The following is a 19,729-nucleotide window of genomic DNA, read 5'->3' on the forward strand; positions in this document are numbered from 1 at the left end:
GCGTCATCTTTCGGGTGGCCCTCCCACTGCACTAGAACCTGCGAAATCCCTTGCAGTTTGCGAACATCCAAGATGTCTTGCGGAAAATAACCATTGTCGGTCACAGCCATCTCTTAGGGAAGATCAGTCACTGCCATGTGATTTCCTGTAACTCGTCGGAGCTGGGACACATGAAATATAGGGTGTACCTTTGCAGTTGCTGGCAGCGCCAGCTTGTAGGAAACTGCACTGAATTTTTTTACAATCGTAAAAGGGCCGTAGAAGCGAGGGGCTAGCTTTTGGTTGATGCGATGGTGGATTGTGGATTGACGGTGTGGCCGAAGTTTCAATAAAACTTTGTCTCCTTCAATGAATTCCAACTCGCGTCTCTTGGCATTGGCTACTTTAGTAATTCGATTCTGAGCTTTTTCTAAGTTGTAACGGAGTTGTCTTAACATTTCGTTCCTATCAGCATGTTCTTCAGCTACTGCCTCCACTTTAAATTCTCCGGGTAAATACTGTTTTAAGCTTGGTGGGGGCCGTCCATACACCATTTGAAACAGGGTCAGGCCAGCAGCACTATGAAAGGAAGTATTGTACCAGTATTCAGCCCAATGGAGGAAGCGCCCCCATTGTTTCGGTTGTTCGGATGTCATACACCGTAAGTACTGCTCAAGGCATCTGTTAAGGACTTCCGACTGGCCATCCGTTTGAGGGTGGTAAGCAGTACTCATGCGCAGCTTGGTGCCCCACTTGTCAAAAAATTCTGTCCAAAAAGTACTCAAAAAAGTTGAGTCTCGATCACTTACTATTGATCGCGGTACCCCATGTAAGCGGACTATTTCTTTTGCAAATATGCTAGCAAGAGACTTGGCGCTGAAAGGGTGTTTGAGCCCTATGAAATGAGCATACTTAGTGAGGCAATCGATGACCACCCAAATGCAATCAACCTCGTAGGAGCGTGGCAATCCAGTGATAAAATCCATTGCAATATCCTCCCAAATAGCCGTTGGGATAGGAAGAGGCTGGAAGAGGCCCGCTGGTGCCATTGTGTCATATTTATTCTTTGACACACCAGGCATTCTGCCACAAACTGTTGCGTACGCTTCATCATGCCCTTCCAATAAATGTTGGCAGCTATTCGGCGGTAAGTGCGATAAGCTCCGGAGTGCCCTCCCATTGGTGTGGAGTGAAATTCGTCCAAGAGTCGAGGAATCCAAGGTGAGGTGGCTGGTAGAACAATGCGTCCTTTATAAAACAAACGCCCTTGAAGAAGTTGAAAAGGAGGTCAGCTTGTCGGGTCGTTGCGAAGCTGTTGTACAATAGAACTTAAGTTTGAGTCATTGGCAATGGTTGTACCCAATTCAGCCCAATCTATCCACATTGGTAAAGATACTGCCGACAGTTCAAGCTCCTCATTCTGACGAGACAAAGCATCTGCTGCATTATTTAATCGCCCGGGCTTGTACACAACTTCAAAGTCATACCCCATGAGTTTGGCCACCCAATTCTGTTGAGATGGGGTGGTGATGCGCCACTCTAATAAGTGGCGAAGGCTGCAATGGTCTGTTCGGACTATGAACCGGTGCCCTATGAGATATGGCCTCCAATGTTGAATTGCCAGCACAAGGGCCATTAATTCTTTTTCATAAGTAGACTTTGCCAATGTCTGACCGGAGAGTCCCTTGCTAAAAAACGCTATTGGCTGATGACCTTGGAGTAACACCGCGCCAATTCCTGTTCCTGATGCATCGCATTCAATAATGAATGGGTGAGAAAATCTGGTGTTGCCAAAACAGGAGATGTGGTGACTGCATTTTTGAGGTCATCAAAAGCCTTTTGCGCAGCTACCGGCCAAATGAATGTTTCTCCAGCGTCTTTCTTTAAAAGGGCTATGAGGGGTTGTGCTATTTTCCCGTAATCTTTAATGAACCTCCGGTAGTAGCCTGTAAGGCCTAAGAAGCCCCGAACAGCTTTGACAGATTTTGGTACAGGCCAACGGAGAACACTAGAGACTTTTGATGGGTCCATTGCAACTCCCAACTGAGAAACAATATGGCCCAAGTATTCAATAGCAGTTTGACCAATCTGACATTTCTTTGCGTTAGCCTTCAATTGGTGATCTTGAAGTGTCCCCAACACTACTGTCAGGTGTGTCAAATGTGCCTCCCAAGTTGTACTATACACCAGAATATCATCGAAGAAAACTAGTACAAATTGGCGAAGAAATGGCCGGAAGATGTCATTCATTATAGCTTGGAAGGTAGCCGGTGCATTCGTTAACCCAAACGGCATTACTAAGAATTCGTAATGGCCAGAGTGCGTTCGGAACGCTGTTTTGGGCACATCCTGTGGAACAACTCGGATCTGGTGGTACCCCGAACGAAGATCAATTTTAGAGAAATACCGAGCCCTGTGCAATTCATCTAACATCTCCTGTATGATCGGAATTGGGTACTTGTTTGGTACGGTAACTTTGTTGAGCTCTCGTTAGTCCACACAAAATCTCCAGCTGCCATCTTTTTTCTTGACCAATAAAACCGGACTTGAACTTGGTTGAATGATACCCCCAACCAGCATCTCCCCCACCAACTTTTCAATCTCATCTTTTCGATTATGTCCGTAACGATACGGTTTCACACTTATTGGAGAGGAGTCTGCCTGCAAAACAATTTGGTGATCATTTGCTCGAACTGGAGGCAAGCCTTGAGGGTCCCCAAATATCTGATTGTGGTGCTGCAACAGTGTGCATAATTGAGAGTGTTGTTGGGCAGAAATTTCACTCGCACTGTAATCTGGAATTTGGGAGGCCAAAATCTCCCATAGCCAGCAACAATAGTCAACTACCTCCAATTTTTCCAGTGAACTAAAAGATATTGGCAGCCGAGACAAAGATGGGTCACCTACCAAGCGAACCTGCTTATTAGCAACTCTGAAATCCATAGTTAATTTCGCCCAGTTCGCCTTCACGTCGCCTAATTTCTCCAGCCACGCAATTCCCAGAATAACATCCACTCGGCCAAGGGGGAATACGAAGCAATCTAGTTGCATTGTAATAGGACCCAAATTAATTGGCAGTTGAGAATATTTACCATCTGACTCTGTGCGTCTACCATCCCCCAATCGAACTCCGAACTTTGACGTGGGTTCTATTTGTTGTTGAACATGAGTAACCAAGTTGCGAGAAATAAAATTATGACTTGCCCCACTGTCAACCATTATAAGGATATCTGTGGTGCCAATCCTTCCCCAGAACTTCATGGTTTTTGGTCCGTCGATACCACCCAATGCTAATAAGGGAAGGTCAAGTAACGAGATGTCAGCAGCATTCCCGGAGAAGTCCTCGTCTAATACATGATCAGACACTACCCCATCATCACCTGCGTCCTCCTCGTCTTCTGCAGCGATTAATGTTCGGAGAGACTTATTTGGACAGACATGCAATGGGCTGTAAGATTGTTGGCAGCGAAAACAAAGCCCTTTTGCTCGCATATCAAGATACTCCCGATTTGTATAGTGGCGACCTGCTTTTTGTGCCGAAGACGAATTGAAGCTAAGAGGAATAGGGGAAGATCGGGACTGAGAGGTAAAAGAGCTGCTGGAGTTTTTATTTGAGTGGTGGGGATGGGTTAAAACTGATTTGGACTGATGGTGAACAGTAGATAAAGAGTGGGCTGGGCTTTGTTTCAAGAGTCCTGTATTACCTCTAAGTGCAGTAATTGAAGACTTCTTCTGAAAAAAATCATCGTTACCTCCTTCCATAATATTCTGCCGAGATATGTGACCTGTTGCGAGAAACTCTAACTCGCGTTCCACAGCCCGGGCTACCTTCATCGCTGTGCGCAAGTCTATCACGTCGTTCGGTCGGAGACGTACTCTAATTGCCGGCTTTAATCCATTAAGGAAAAGTCCCAATTGAATGTGAGGAGCAAGACCTGGAATCTGGGCAACGCGTGCTCTGAATATATTCGCAAACTCATCAATCGTTCCAGTCTGCCGGAGAGCTGCTAGTTGTTCAATAAGAGGGCCAGTTAATTCGCCACCAAATTCCTCCAATAGTTCTGTCGTGAATTGTCTCCACGTGAGCGTGGGGTGTTGCTGTTGCAGCCACCGGAGCCAATGGAGCGCCGGACCTTCCATGCTGATAAAGGCCGTGTGGACTTTCAAGTCCTCACGAGTGAGGTGAATTGCGAAGAATTGTTCTGCTCGTGCCAGCCATCCGATTGGGTTGGTGCCATCAAAGGTAGGGATTTCGATTTTACCAGAAACGAGGGAAGTGTTGTCTGGATAAACCTGTTGAATAGGGGCCGAGGCTGAATTTCCAACGTGTGGATCGCTTTCCACCTGTGGAGGTGTCATAGAAGAAGCACTGCCATCGCCTTGTCCCTTGTTTTGGAGGGTAAGGGCCAAAAGATCTGATATCTTAGCCATTGAAGTTTCCATTGCTGCAAACTTAGCAACGGAGGTTTCCATTGCTGCAAACTTGCTATTCAACGCTGCTAATTCGGTACGTAACTCATCCTGATTCTTCTCTAACGACTCTACGCGAGCATCAGTTCGTGTGTTCGTCATTGAGCGGCAGGTCGGACCACTTTGTTAGAGTAAAGATCAGGGAAAAAGATAACAGAAAGATTAAGTGGTTTATTGAATGGGAAAGGGATATAAGGTTGTCACTAAGACACCCTCCAACAAGAGTACTAGGCTCTTGTCCAGCTATAGCTATGCTAGAACTTCAGAAGATTATTCGATGCCCTCCACTCTTGAGGAGGTTACAATTTATACTGCAATGAAGAAAATAAATATAGTAAAGGGAGAGAATTGAGAAACTGATTTATCTCTGTCAGGTTCCATGATTTAAGCTTGTCCCTTGATCAGTGTGTTAATTGTTTTGATTTGCCTGATTTGCTGTCCAGATTTCCTGATTTCCATTTTTGTGTTGATTCCCTTTTTTGCGTGAGTAAACCACCCATTCTCTTGGGTGTGTATCAGATTCTTTGTATTGCTATAATTGACAGGGACAGTTGTAAAGCATAAAAGAGGAAAGCTTTTGGCTGATCTAGCTTGTCCAGGCCAAGAAATTCTTGTTGCAAGGGGTGGACAAGGAGGGGTAATAATCTGTCTTCTGAACATAATTACAATGCTATGAATGTGATGGTTTGGATATATTCTAGTCCAGGTTGACATGTTGCAGCTTTCTCCCCCATCCAAACCACCAAAAAGAAGCATTAAATATACTAATATAGAAAACATATTTCTACCTTTATTATTCAAGCATACGTTAGAACTTTTAATTTTAGTTTTCAATTTGACTTATCTGCTTTATTTGTGGCAGATTAGCTTGTTAGAAATTCCAGAGTACCAAAGAAAAAGAATGACAAATTTAACCACAAATGTGATGAGAGATGAAAATGATAAGGTAAATATGCAGTCAAAGTTGGTATTTTTGCCCTTAGCTTGTTTGCATGACATCTACTCACTATGTTATAGGTTTTAGTACTTGGTCAGCCTGGAGAGGAGGTGAGCTTGCAGTTAATACTAAGAGTTGTTGCTGATGTTGGTCTTATTGTAAGTATCATTTTTACTAGTATTTTTTTTTTTTTTTTTTCCATTCAACAATGAATTTCATTATTATCTCTCTAGTTTTATCTTTGTATTAAAGTATCTATGGTTCAAGTAACATGATCCATAAGTAATTTGTTTTATTTTATTTTGCTGAACTATCCTTGTAAGATCTGTTTTAGCCTGTTGATTTTGTTGTGAAAATTAGAAAATATGCAATTATGCATGTTTGATTCATACTGGACTGAAAGTGTTAACAGATTTTCATAATTTGCTCTTTCAATATTTCCAGGGACTTCCAAATGCTGGGAAATCAACTCTGTTAGCAGCCATTACACTTGCAAAACCAGAAATAGCTAATTATCCATTCACAACTTTGATGCCAAACCTTGGGCGCCTTGATGGTGACCCGAGCCTAGGGGCAGCAAAGTTTTCCTCTGAAGCAACTCTAGCAGATTTGCCTGGTCTTATTGAAGGTGCTCATTTAGGAAAGGTAATTTGGACTTTTGACTGGTTTCCTTGTTTTTAGATTTGTTTTCATCACACACGTCACAGTTATGTGAAGAAATTCAAATAACTAATCAATGATATTACCATTTTGTAGGGCCTCGGACGCAACTTTCTGAGACACTTGAGGAGGACTCGCATGTTAGTCCATGTCGTTGACGCGGCTGCTGAGGACCCTGTAAATGATTACAGAACAGTAAAAGAAGTATGTTTAACCCTGGCCATCAGTAAAGTTTTGTTTTGTGCTGTGTGGAAAGGACTCATGCCTTCTGCTAATGATTTCTGGCCATAAAATTGAACACCCCTGCTCCTTTCTCTTCCTTTTGCCCCTTGCTGTTGATGAAATTCTGTTGAATATCTCTTCACTACATTCATCTGCAGGAGTTGCGTATGTACAATCCTGATTACCTTGAACGACCATACATTGTTGTTCTGAATAAGATTGATAAACCTGAGGTAAGTTCTATAGTTCTATTTGAAGCTATCAGGTTACACAACAGTGGAATTGATATTAGTTTCTCTAACTCATATACACACATATATGTAAATATACATTGATCATACCAATTGCAGGCAATGCATAGACTTCCTCATATAACCGAAGAGATTTACCGCATTGGGTGCGATAGATTAGCTTCACTGGCTGAACCAAGCTCAGCAGGCGATCAAAACCTCTCTACTAATGAGGATCAAGAGGATGAGCATTCTTCCCAAATCTCTGATAAGGAACAGCGTGTTAAAAAAATTGAAGAGTATCCACGCCCTCTTGCTGTTGTTGGCACCAGTGTTTTGTAAGTTCATCAGTCTCTTTTGCCTGTGACTTGATGGTAGATGGACTACATATCTAAGCATAGCAGAGTATTTCTGCATTTACAGATTTGACTTTTCTGTTTATGGTTTTCTCATGCATTTATGTAGGCATTTCATGGTTTTGAAATCATAATAACTGTCTCTATTTCCCAGTTGAGTGCTTGTTTGCTCCTTTTGAGGCTTATCCACTCCAAAAAGCATAAGCTGGGCCAAAAGCTGAAAATGACCCCAAAAAAAAGGGGGAAACAAAGAAGGGTTTTAATGCTAGATAAGACTATAAGAGTACAGAAGCTTATTTTTTCAAGAAACACTAAATTTAAGGCTTTTTAAAGAAGCCTTGAAAAAAAAAAAAGTGAAGCTTTAAGCTTATGCCAAACAAGCATTTATTCTTTCCTTTGCTTCTCATGCAAACATTGAGTATTAAAATAATCTTCCCATTAATCAAGTGTGTAATACATATATTTATGCTAAGCCTATGTGGCTATGTGTTCTTGACTTCATTTATACGGAGTGTAATTGATAATAAACCATACTGCTTCATTTTGCAACAGCAACATGGTTAGTTGGACATTCTGGTTTATGGCTCTTTCCTCTGTTAGAATTTGAATAGACATAGGATAGGGAGGCTTAAGTTTTTGGGAGAACCAAGCAAAATTACATGCCACCTGAAATTTATGTTCAATGCAACGTTTACATGTCTTCTATTACTTGTCAAATTTCAACTTCAAGTTTTATCACTAGCTGCATTGAGTTTAGTTTTGTATTTGTTGAGGTGTCTCATGTCTGAACTCTGAGCCCAGAGTTCATAGTCTCATTGACAAGTGACAACATACAAAAGACATGTTTTTTTTTGGTTTAAAAATTTGTATTGAAATATTCTTTTTGCCATGAAATTATATAATGTTTTCAGTGCCTGTGTTCACGTGCTGAATATTTAATCAATGGGATACTTTTAAAAAATATAAAAGACGGCAGTGGAGTGGTCCTCAATGGTTTGTATGCATTGACCTTGCAGGAAAGGGATTAGAGTCGAGGAAATGTTAAACGAGATAAGAGCCGCCTTGCGCAAATGCCGAGATAGTAAGGAAGCTCTGGAGCCGGAGCTTCCAACGGCAGGGACAACATCAAATACCATGATTTCAGGAAAGCGTAAGACTCCGCTGGAACCAGTGATTTAGGTATGCCCCCTCACATATGTTTCAAATTACCAGCATTCATAGGCAGCAGTAGCTGCAGCTGCAAACAAGATTTTGAGACTAAAATGTAGAATATGTTACTCCTATCAAATTTTGTATATGACTACTTGTAATGTATAATTACTCTTCATATTCATTTTTTTTGAGTGACGAGGAAACTCACAGTCATTAAACTCTGTTCACTCTGTTCTTGTGAGTGACGAGGAAACTTGCAGTCACTCTTTCTGATACAAAAATTTGTACTACCAATTCGGTCACTCCTTTTAGGATTACTCTTTGTTGAGCCATGCAATCCAACTATCAGCTTAGGCTTTTAGTTGAGATGGAGCACACGCTTCAATTCTCTTCATATTCATTAGTTATCGAATAAATTAGATGATGATATGAAGTAGTAGAGGATTTGAAGTTAATAAATGATAGATGGTTGGTTGGTCCGGTGAGTGTGAATGCGGGCGGGAGGATTCAGAAATCTGTTAAGAATGGTCTGTCATGTTGTGCCTTGTTTTTCTCCGGTCAAGGCAGTTGAGGATAACGCGCGTCATGCTGACCTCATACACCAAGTGTACCTAGACTCAATTCTCAAATCTCAACTCTCTCACGTCTGTTAAGTTTGCCATGGAAGCCCACGTGTTCTCTCTTTGTCACTACCCAACCTACTTTCCCCTCCCTTACTCCCGCCCTCATGTACTTATCCTTTCCATTAATAATGATAATAATACTATTATTATTGTTGTTTTCCTCCGACGTTTTTACCTTTGTAGTTAGGTCATATGATTTATCAAGTGAAATTACAATGATTTAAAATAATATAGAACGATATTTTTGTAAGTTCTAGAGTTAGTCATAGCGTGCAACGTCGGTGTAAGTCTGAAGACTAGTAATAAATTTTAACAAAACTATAAGATGAACGGAGTTAGCCATAGCGTGCAGCGTCGGTGTAATTCTGAAGACTAGTAATAAATTTTAAAAAAACTATAAGATGAACGGAAAAACGCCACTTATGACGTAACATACTAAAAGTGATCAAACTTAAGGACTAAGTTTACTACTGAATTCTAGAGCTCAAGATTCGGAGTTCAATTTGAGAATAAGAAGAGGATAAAAGGTGAGGCAATTCCATTTTTGACGCCGATCCCTCTCATCCTCATCTACTCACTAGGTGAAATTACAATGATTTGAAATAATATAGAACGATATTTTCTATATCTATATATTTTTTTGCCACTAAATTCTAGAGTTGGCCCTGGCGTGCAACGTCGGTGTAAGTCTCAAAACTGGTAATAAATTTCAACAAAATTATAAGATGAACGAAAAACGTCACTTATGACGTAACATACTAAATGCGATAAAACTTAACGACTAAGTTTACCATTGAATTCTAGAGCTCGAGATCTGACGTAACAGCGTAAATATGATAAAATTTAGGGCCTAAGCATGCTATTATCAAAAAATTGGAGGATGAAAAGTAGAGAATTTGTAATGTAGGAAAATCATATTTAGTTGATTCATCAAATTAAAGAAGAGAAAACGTATTGTAGTCCATGTCCATGCACGAAGAAGAAGAAATAGCGGATTGGAGTTATTACGTATTGCCAAGTAGACCATGCATCCTACACACCCCTCCAAGCTGACACGTAGCCTTGCCACTCTGCCATCTCATCATTGCACACGTCTTCCTCTCTCCCTCACTGCCTATAAATCCACTCCACTCTCTTCTTCTCACTCAATCTCCATGCATACATTACTCTTCGATAGATATATAGAAATGGCGAACGGCAGTGGCAGCGCGGCGGCGGGTGGCGGATCCGGCGACCAACAGCCTCCGTCGTCGCGGCGGCACAACCCGCGGGCCGTCAGCCGGAAAGGCTGCATGAGGGGAAAAGGAGGCCCGGAGAACGCTAGCTGTACTTATAAAGGCGTTCGCCAGCGGACTTGGGGGAAATGGGTTTGCGAGATTCGCGAGCCGAACCGCGGCTCGCGTATCTGGCTTGGGACTTACGAAAACTCGTATGACGCCGCCGTGGCGTACGACGCTGCGGCTCGTTACATCTTCGGCGCCAAAGCCAAGCTCAACCTCCCCCATCTCTGGGAGAACGAGCCCCCGCCGCCCAGCCTCGGCGTCGGCTCGAGCTATCCCTTTCCCAGGCTCAATAACCCCAGCCAGCTGCTGCCATCCCCTGAAACCTGCGCTGACGGGAGCGGCGGCTCAACGGTCCCCGCGGCTTACGGAAACTGCGCCTCATCATCAACCAGCTCGGCTCATCACCAAAACGCTTCCATTTTCAACGGCGATAACAGCTCTGTCATCTCTCCCGCCGCTCCACCACCGCTCCAGAACATTAAGCTCCCGAAACTTGACATGAACGAGAAGGCGCCGGAAAATGAGGTGGAGGGAATGTGGGGGACCTTCAACCTGAACGGCTTACCGGAGATTGACGACTCGTCAATGTGGGCGGAGGCGACCGCCACCAGCGACATTCAGGCCGCCGTGACTGACCCTGGGATTTTCGACGGGAAGATGTGGACTGCCGTGGACTACCCCTGGTACCCCTGAAAATCAAGCACTAATTAGTGTTTTTTTCAATGGAGCGGGGTGTGGGGCGTTATATATGGAGTATATTATTATAATTAATATAATGAATATTCAATCTATTTATTAAAAAAAAAAAAAAAGAAAAAGAAGAAGATGTGCAGTAGTAATATTCAATATCATGTAGAAAGATCATAAATGTAAACTATAATATATAGGGTTAAGTGTGAAATAAGCCCTTTAATTATATTTAAATGTGTAATATAATTAAGCTTTTATCGTGATATTCTGGACCATTATCAACTACCGATTTTTCTGAAGAATGACGACCTTCCCGAATATGGCGTCACTTCCTTCTTCCACATTAGGAAGAAGGTCGCCGATGCGGCGTTGCCTTCTTCTAGATCTGGAAGAAGGCAAATATGATCATCTTCCAAACTTGGAAGAAGGCTAGCATGACCTTCTTCCAAATAGGCACCACAACCTTCTTCCTCGAAGAAGGTTCCAAGAAGAAAGTTGTGATGACCTTCTTCCAAACATGGAAGAAGGCCATTACTACCTTCTTCTAGATGGAAGAAGGAAGCAGGGGCCTTCTCCCAGAATTGGAAGAAGATCACGCTAGTCTACTTCCAGATCTGGAAGAAGACAAAGGGGGCAGTTTTTTCCAAAATTAGAAGAAGATCACGTCAACCGTCTTCCAGATCTAGAAGAAAGCGGTGCTTTTGCGGTGACCTTCTTCCAAATGTTAAAGAAGGTCGCGACGCCATCTTTGGGAAGAAGGTCGCTATTCTTCGAAAAAAAAATGGTTGTCGATGTGGTAAAAAACGTCACGATGTCATCCTCCAGGAAGAAGTGGTGGTAGTCCACAACGAACAACATTAAATATAAAATTTGACTTGCTGATGTACTTCCGTTACTTTCTTCCGTTTGCGTTGTCTAAAGTAGGATAGAATAGTAATTTGCCTTAAAACAAAATATTCTGAAACTAAAAATCCCAAATTAGCGTATGAAATGTAAAAATCCTAGACTCGCCGCTCTTCTCCAAATGCGACGCGAGACACCGCAGCTCTCCTCGGAAGCACACACCGGTCTCCATCTTGACGAGCCCCTGTTTGAGAATGGTCGCGATTGGCCTCACTATCGGAGTGGATTAGTGAAGAGAGAAATTGCAACGACGTCGGTGGTTGATTGCTAGTCTCCAGTCGTGTAATCGCTGAGGGGAGAATCGAGAATCTAGTGTTGCGCAATTCTTCAAGGCAGTTGGATTGCCACTCGTCAGTTTCAGGAAGCTCCGGGGGAGGGTCACCCGTCACCATGATCGTCTCGGGAAGGCGGAGACGACCACCGCCTGCCAACGTCAAAAAAGAAAATCGAAGATGGATTGGGGAAAATCGTCGATATGGGCACTTCATTGGTTGCAATCATATTACTGGGAGCCTAAAAAAAGTGATATTCAGAGCGGTCAACCCACCAAACTTCATAAGGAAACAAGGGACATATTAAAATCAATAAATGAATTCGATTATTGTTTGAAAGAAAAGCAAATTGCCAGATATCTTTCACTCCAGATGTGTATTCTGTCATTGTCTATTTCTCTGACCCTCACTGCCGGCCACCATCATCAGAAAGCGGTCGCCGCAGGGTGGTGCTCCGGCATGCCTCTGTTGCTACGTTCGTCTATGAAACAGAGGTCGCCGGTGAACCGTCATTGGAGCGTATCTCTTTCTTCTCCATAGCAACTGTGGACGCCTTCATAGCGTTCGTCGACAGAGGAGACCGCTCCAAAATAGAGAAAGATTTTTTTTTTTTTTTTTTTTTGCTTTGTTTTTGCTAAGTCCACAATTAGAGTCATGTGTTGTCGCTTTCAACATGTCTGCTTTGCGGTGTGAACATATCCATAAACATTTATGTTTTTGTTTGCTTTGCCGTGTTGTCAGCTGTGGATGTATATAATTACTATTATATCCCTGCTTTAGACGACGCAGACGAAACAAAGTAACGGGAGGACAAAAGCTGGTCAAATTTTGAAATTTGGAAAACCACAGATGGCATTACGAAAGTTTAGGACTATATGTGGCTAAACCACCAAACTCGAGGGACCTTGGCTGGTATTTTTATTTATTTATTTATTTATTTATTTATTTATTTATTTATTTATTATTATTATTATTATTATTATTATTATTTTTAATTAGTTAATTGCCAAGCACCTTGTGCTTAGATGACACCTTTGTAGCTCTCCTTGAGGGAAGGTCACAAGATCAAACACCAGTGGTGGGGTCTTGACTAGTTGCAGGCGAACACACCAACGACGGAGGAGAAGAGGTGGGGGGGAGGGGCAACGAGGAAAAAAAAAAAGCAAAAAAATGTATTTGCTTTTCATGTGCCCAAATGGCAGGTGCACTACATGTGCTTACTGTGTGCGACAGGTAAAGCTTACGAGGAACTAGTCAAGACGAGGGGGGGGGGGGGGGGGGGGCAACGAGTAAAAAAAAAAAAGCAAAAAAATGTATTTGCTTTTCATGTGCCCAAATGGCAGCGCGTGCACTACATGTGCTTACTGTGTGCGACAGGTAAAGCTTACGCACACCTGCAATGAGTCAGCTTCTTAGAAGAAGATGTACAGTTGTAATATTCAATATCATGTAAAAAGATTATAAATGTAAACTATAATATATAGGGTTAAGTGTCAAATAAGTCCTCCAACTATACTCAAATATGCAATTAAGTCTTTATCGTAACGTTTTTCTTTATCGTAACGTTTTGAACCATCATCAATCATCGATTTTTCTGAAAAATGGCTACCTTCCCGAGAATGGCGTCATAGCCTTCTTCTACATTTGGAAGAAGGTCGCCGATGCGGCGTTGCCTTCTAGATTTGAAAGAAGATAGACATTACCATCTTCCAAACCTAGAAGGAGGCTAGGAGATAAACTTTCTCTATATAAATCTTGACAAAGATGTAACGTCTTTGTTTGATTTAGTGGTTCATCTCCTTCTGATATGGACGGGGATTTTGCATTTGTCCAATGTTATTACCATGGCATTATTTGACTTGTATATTAATGTTAACTATTCAAACTATGATTGTATAGAATTTATGTGTGCATCATATGTGCATTATATGTGTGTAAGGGTCAATTGATTAAAATCGTCTTTCAATTACTGTAGAAATGAAATTTCTCTATAATAAATATACATATTATGTATTCAAACAATGATTACATAAAATGCACGTGTGCATTATACGTGCAATATATGTGTGAGGGTCAAGGACTCAAGGGGATGGGGAGAGAGAGAAATTCGTTTACTTCATTTCTCTATTTTTCCATTTCTAATTTTTCATTTCTTCAGTTTTCCTTCTTCATTCTTCCAGTTTTCCATTTCTCCATTTCTCCAATTTTTCATTTTTCTAATTTTATTAAATACAATCATCATATATAGCATTTGTACATTTATACAACAAATAATAATTATAATAATAATACGAATTTAATAATAATAACAACAACAATAACAACAACAACAACAATAATAATAATAACAATAGGAATTTAATAATAATAATAATAATAATAATAATAATAATAATAATAATAATAATAATAATAATAATAATAATAATAAGTAGTGAAGAAGAGGCGAAGTAGTCTGAAAAGAAACAAAGCATCAAAATGTGAAGTAGAGAAGTGAGTAGGAATCAAACCTAGGTACTGCTCACGCATGTTATCTCCAACCTTCCATTTCGAGAAATTGGTTTTGGTATTCTCCAAATTACTTAAGAAAGTAGGAGATTGAAGAAGGAGTAAGCATTTGAAAGAAGAAATTTAGTAAACAATTTCTCTAATTTTTTATTATTTTTTATTTTAGCCCTTCAATTGCTGCTGAAAGCGTTTGCATTTGCACTCCTTCAAGATTTGAAGCGTTTGCAGCAACAAGGGAATGGCGTGCGACGGAATTCTTTTGGGGATGGGGAAATCCACTCCTCGATATTTCTGCTGTCGTCGACAATGATTTCTTGAACAAGTACGATGTCAAGTTGAACAATGCAATTCTTGCCGATGAAAAACATGTGCCTACTATGTATGAAGAAATGACATCTAAGTATACTGTTGAGTATATTGCTGGAGGTGCAACTCAAAATTCAATCAGAGTTGCCCAGTGGATGCTTCAAAAACCGGGTGTCACCCGTTACATGGGTTGCATTGGAAAGGACAAGTTTGGGGAGGAAATGAAGAAAAATGCAAAAGAAGTTGGTGTTAATTATGAGCATGAGACTACCCCAACTGGTACTTGTGCTGTTTGTTTGCTCGATGGTGAAAGGTCACTCATTGCCAACTTGTTGACTGCAAATTGCTAGCTACAAGTCTGAACATTTGAGAAAACCAGAAAATTGGGTGTTAGTCGAGAAGGCCAAGTACTACTACATTGCTGGATTTTTCCTCATTGTTTCCCCGGAATCCATTCAGCTTGTTGTTGAGCATGCAGCTGCCAACAACAAGGTGTTCATGATGAACCTTTCCGCTCCATTCATTTGTGAGTTTTTCAAGGAAGTCCAAGCGAAGGCTTTGTCGTCTTTGGAAATGAGACAAAAGCAAGAACCTTCTCAAAAGTTCATGGTTGGGAGACCGATAATGTTGAAGAAATAGCTTTGAAAATCTCTCAGTGGCCTAAGGCATCGGGAACACACAAGAGAATCACTGTTATTACTCAGGGTGCTGATCCTGTTGTTGTAGCTGAGGACGGGAAAGTAAAGTTGTATCCTGTGATAATGTTGCCGAAAGAGAAACTTGTTGACACTAATGGTGGAGGTGATGCATTTATCGGGGGATTCCTGTCACAATTGGTCCAGGAAAAACCGATTGCAAAGTGCGTTTGAGCAGGTTGCTATGGAGCAAATGTGATCATTCAGAGGCCTGGCTGCACATACCCCGAAGCAAGCTAGTAGCATGTTAAAAAAAAAAAAAAAAAAAAAAAAAACTTCAATTTTTATTTTTTCCACTTCTCAATTTTTTCATTTTTCTAAAAAATCCTCCATTTTTTCAAGTTGGTAAACGACCCCTGAATTTCTCTTATAATAGATATACATACTAATATTAGGCATTCAAACAATGATTATAAAGAATGCACGTGTGCATTATACGTGCAATATATGTGTTAGGGCTAATTGGTAAACTAAGTTTTTCAATTATTATCAAAAGACTTATTTAACCTTAGTAGTCGGGGGAGGGGGAATTGAAATTTCTCTATGTATATTAATATTAGGTTTTCAACCTATGATTACATATTTACATAGAATACATGTATGCATCATATGTGCTTTATACGTGTGTAAGGGTCAATTGATCACATCTTTAATTTATTATCAAAAAAGTAAATAACACAACAATTTTCAGTAATACACAGTAAATTCTTCATCAATGTACAATAATTATTATAGCACCGCGACTAATACACGATGCACCACATCTACTACATGAATACACGGTACAAACCCAGCCATGAGAATCGTATTGTGCACTGATGTATAATTTACCATGCATGACTGAAGAAGTCTACATGTGCTCACATCATCACATTTGCAATTCATTACACATCACATATAATAATAGTAATAATAATAATAATAATAATAATAATAATCTCTACCAAAAAATAATAATAATAATAATAATAATAATAATAATAATAATAATAATAATAATACACAATTCTAACATAAGACTTAATAATAACCACAATGGATAGTGACATAACAATAGTGAATGGGGATGAACAAGGCACTGAGAAAGCATTTTGCAAAACAGTGCAGACATTTCGCACTTCAAACCAGGTTGTTTTTAACTTAGTATTTGTGCCAGTTTTTTAGGATAGACTTAAGAAAAGAGCTTAAAAGGCTTTTTAAAAAGTTCTGCTTTGAGCTTATTATCTTCAAAAGCTATTTCAAGGGATTTATATCATAATAAAATCACAAATGGCTTTTCAAAGGCATCTTCAAATGGCAAGTACATATGAACTGTTTTGAGCTGATTAAAAAAGTCCTTATCCTAGTAGTGTTAAACCATACACAGTAATTAGAGAACAAACAAACAAACAAAATAACAAGGATGCTATTGCCTGAGGAAGATTGCAATTATACTCAAGCATGAAAGTTTAACCTAGGACTACTTTAAAAAAAAATAAAAATAAAAACAACTACTGAAATTTCAAGCTAGTCAGCTGAGGAATGAGATGGTTATTGATGCACAAAGAAAGCTGCTATTCTACCAGTCTATGACAGGAAAATCAGATTCATGGAGAACTCACCAGAGTCACGCAAGTTCATGGCAAATCATTTTCCGACAGAAAATAGGGAAAAGCAACCTTCTGAACCATAGTCAAGAAGCAATTTACTGCTAGTAAAATAGGCGCATGCTCATCACGAAATCAATTTGTTGTGGAAAATATAACTAATACTCAAAATTCCTCCTTTTCACCTATAATAATCTCAGAATGCACAATTAGCTCTTGCACAAAAGCAATGATTCTTTGTCAGAGTGATTTTAGCTTATTGATCATCAAAACTCTCTAGAATCGGAATTACAAAGTCATCATCTGCACTGCTACTTCTGTTTTCAGTGGCTTTAACATTATCGATGTCATCCTTCACTTCCCTTTGTAATTTCAATTCTCTAGTGTTACGGCTTCCCATCAACATAAGCTCCAACACTTTTCTTCTTACATCATAGACTGGGTTTGGCTCTATCAAGGACCCTTTACTATATGCTTCTCTAAGATAAACAAGTTGGGTATTTCCCTTGGTGGATATGTAAAAAATTCCTGGGTGCTTCAAAAGCAATTCTCGGATATTAACTTCAATTCCAAGGTCCTTGCGGAAATGAACCAACCTCTCAACTGGGACCATCTTCTCTATGGTCAAGCTCAAAAGTTCATGAATAATTCCCACAGCTCGTTTCTCATACCGTTCCACCCCTCCACAAGTACGCAACTTAACAACCTCCATTCTCTCATAAGGCTTAACATAGGAAAGCCTTTGCCAATTCCTCAATTTCTCCCGAAAACCCGGTGCTTTCATAAAACCTGTTGGGAAATTTATGGGAAAAGCATATTTGACCTCAAATTCACTTAACCATCGGTCTGTATACTCCTTCTCCCTCCACTTTTCAACCTCAGCACCCAAACATGGACTCCTAGTGTCCCTGTCAACCAATTCCACAATCTCTAAATCCACCATTTTAAATTCCGTTTCAAACTTTCTAATTATTGATTCTCGAAAATTTTCAGGCAAACCCAATTCATTTCGAATCATTCTAAGAGCATGCAAATGAAGGGTGCCATTCACAGACATGAGCAAAAGCTTCTTTATTCGTATAACAGCTTCTTCTTCGAGTTGAGCGATTATATCTTCTTCTTCTCTTATTAGTCCCACAAATTTCGAAGTAAACCTGCAGCATCGGTTATGCTTGGCAGGGTGCGTAAATACCTCAAAAACATGAGGGTATTTCCTTAGGAGAGCTCCAGCGGTTAGGGTTTTTATGCCAGCATGCGGTGCCCACTTAGAGAGGGACTGTACGGAGATGAAATGGCCACGTTTTTTGGCAGAGACGAGGCGATGGAGGTTGAGGATGAGATTGAGTTGGCAGTGCTGGGCTGTAATACGGTCGAGCTTCAAGTCTCTGATGCGATTCTCAAGGCGGGTTTGAGCAGTATCCGCTGGCTTCTTCCATCGAATTTGAGTGGCAGAGTTGAATGGCCCAAATGAAAGTGGAGATGTATTTGAGGTGTTTTTCCTACTGCTGATTACAAGCAGTCTCTGTAGGATTTTCATTCTCCTCTGCCACAGGAGGGGGCCACACCAGTACGAGGTTGAATTGCAAATCACACTTGGTGGCAGCAGCTGCAGATTTGTTCACCATATACCATATGTACACCATACCTCTTTCACAAACGAACAAACAATAGAAGCATCGATCTCAGGATAAGATGACAATACTATACAATATATTAGTGTCTGATGAAACATAAAATGAGAGTAAATAACATGATCGAAATAAAACTCAAGAAGCACACTCTACTAAATTTCCACTCTGATTTTCAACCACAACTATGAACTATGAAGACCGTAAAAATATTCAATCAAATTCATAAATCATAAAATAGACCAGGTTTCTGAGACTGTAGTACTGCACTCACCACAATATTCGGATGTTAGAGATTCTTCAGTAAATTCACTTCTTCCTCGAGCTCTCGAATATGAACCTAAATATTTCCAACACATAGATTCAGTAATTTTACAAATTGAATTGCTCAACAGTTAACAGGAAGATTATCCCCTCAAATTATAGCTTATCTACGCATATCAAACTCAAAAATGAATTGCTCAACAGTTTACATGAAGATTAGCAGTGATGTTGAGGATTCTGGAGTTCCTCTGGGGTTTTGAATGATTTCCAGTATTTGGATTCAGGAGTTGACGTAGACTTGAGAGTAGTAGGTTTGAGCTTAGGCTTCACAGGGAAAGTTCTGTCATCCACCATGGCGGCTGCGATAATCGAAAGCTTCGGCCCCCTGAGCATAAACAAAACACTGTATTAATGTGGTAATCTTATACCAAACAGTTCAAACTGTGACGCAATTTGTGATTTTCCGTTAAAATACGCTGCTAATTTTAAGAAGATGATCGGACCTGGTTCCGTCGGCTTTGATCGTCACCGAAGGTGTATGAGCGGCGGCAGGGGATCACTTCATTTTGGTTGAGTACCGGGCCAGCGGCCCACTAAGGAGTTCAGTGGTAATGGGGGCCCAATAGACACTGGAAGATCCAACCCAAATGTCTTTGGATAATTAATACGCAAATTATGCTGTGCAACCGTGTGCACCATTGCAAAAACGACGTTGTTTTGACAAAAAACGAGCGTCTCACTTTTTTTTTTTTTTTTTTTTTTTTTTTAAATCAGGTTCAATTCCCGCCAATAGTATTTTTTTTGTGCATAATTTGAATTATATATCCACAAATTCATAACTATATATCCACAGTGAATGAATAACACAAAATCCAGAATGAATGAACTAAATATCCACAATGAATGAACTGAATATCCACAATGAATGAACTGAATATTCATAAATTCATAACAATATATCCACA

The 19,729-nt window shown here is 40.3% G+C and overlaps 3 protein-coding genes and 1 pseudogene across 3 annotated transcripts in view; 3 read left to right on the plus strand and 1 right to left on the minus strand.

The window, feature by feature from the left end:
* Nucleotides 1-8,227, plus strand: part of LOC109149436 (probable GTP-binding protein OBGC2) — a 13,890-nt gene extending 5,663 nt beyond the window's left edge. The window contains exons 3-10 of the mRNA XM_019297205.1: nt 4,995-5,086; nt 5,312-5,395; nt 5,467-5,544; nt 5,831-6,031; nt 6,143-6,250; nt 6,427-6,501; nt 6,619-6,836; nt 7,871-8,227. Of these exons, the coding sequence (XP_019152750.1) occupies nt 4,995-5,086; nt 5,312-5,395; nt 5,467-5,544; nt 5,831-6,031; nt 6,143-6,250; nt 6,427-6,501; nt 6,619-6,836; nt 7,871-8,033 (1,019 nt within the window). The 3' untranslated portion in view covers nt 8,034-8,227. The remainder of the gene's footprint in view (nt 1-4,994; nt 5,087-5,311; nt 5,396-5,466; nt 5,545-5,830; nt 6,032-6,142; nt 6,251-6,426; nt 6,502-6,618; nt 6,837-7,870) is intronic.
* Nucleotides 8,074-19,314, minus strand: LOC109149438 (protein ROOT PRIMORDIUM DEFECTIVE 1). Its single transcript, XM_019297210.1, has 5 exons — nt 19,268-19,314; nt 18,974-19,149; nt 18,775-18,840; nt 16,888-18,519; nt 8,074-8,085 (listed from the first exon to the last, which is right to left on the minus strand). Exon 4 carries the CDS (start codon nt 18,407-18,409, stop codon nt 17,129-17,131), a length of 1,281 nt encoding a protein of 426 aa, XP_019152755.1. The 5' UTR covers nt 18,410-18,519; nt 18,775-18,840; nt 18,974-19,149; nt 19,268-19,314; the 3' UTR covers nt 8,074-8,085; nt 16,888-17,128.
* On the plus strand, nt 9,579-10,733 carry LOC109149441 (dehydration-responsive element-binding protein 2B-like). The gene has a single exon (XM_019297212.1). The coding sequence runs from the start codon at nt 9,655-9,657 to the stop codon at nt 10,603-10,605; it is 951 nt and encodes a 316-aa protein (XP_019152757.1). The 5' UTR covers nt 9,579-9,654; the 3' UTR covers nt 10,606-10,733.
* On the plus strand, nt 14,457-15,526 carry LOC109149218 (annotated as a pseudogene).
* Nucleotides 19,315-19,729: the final 415 nt, after the last annotated feature.

This window comes from Ipomoea nil, unplaced genomic scaffold, assembly GCF_001879475.1.
Source record: "Ipomoea nil cultivar Tokyo-kokei standard unplaced genomic scaffold, Asagao_1.1 scaffold2159, whole genome shotgun sequence".
NCBI classification, from domain to species: Eukaryota; Viridiplantae; Streptophyta; class Magnoliopsida; order Solanales; family Convolvulaceae; genus Ipomoea; species Ipomoea nil.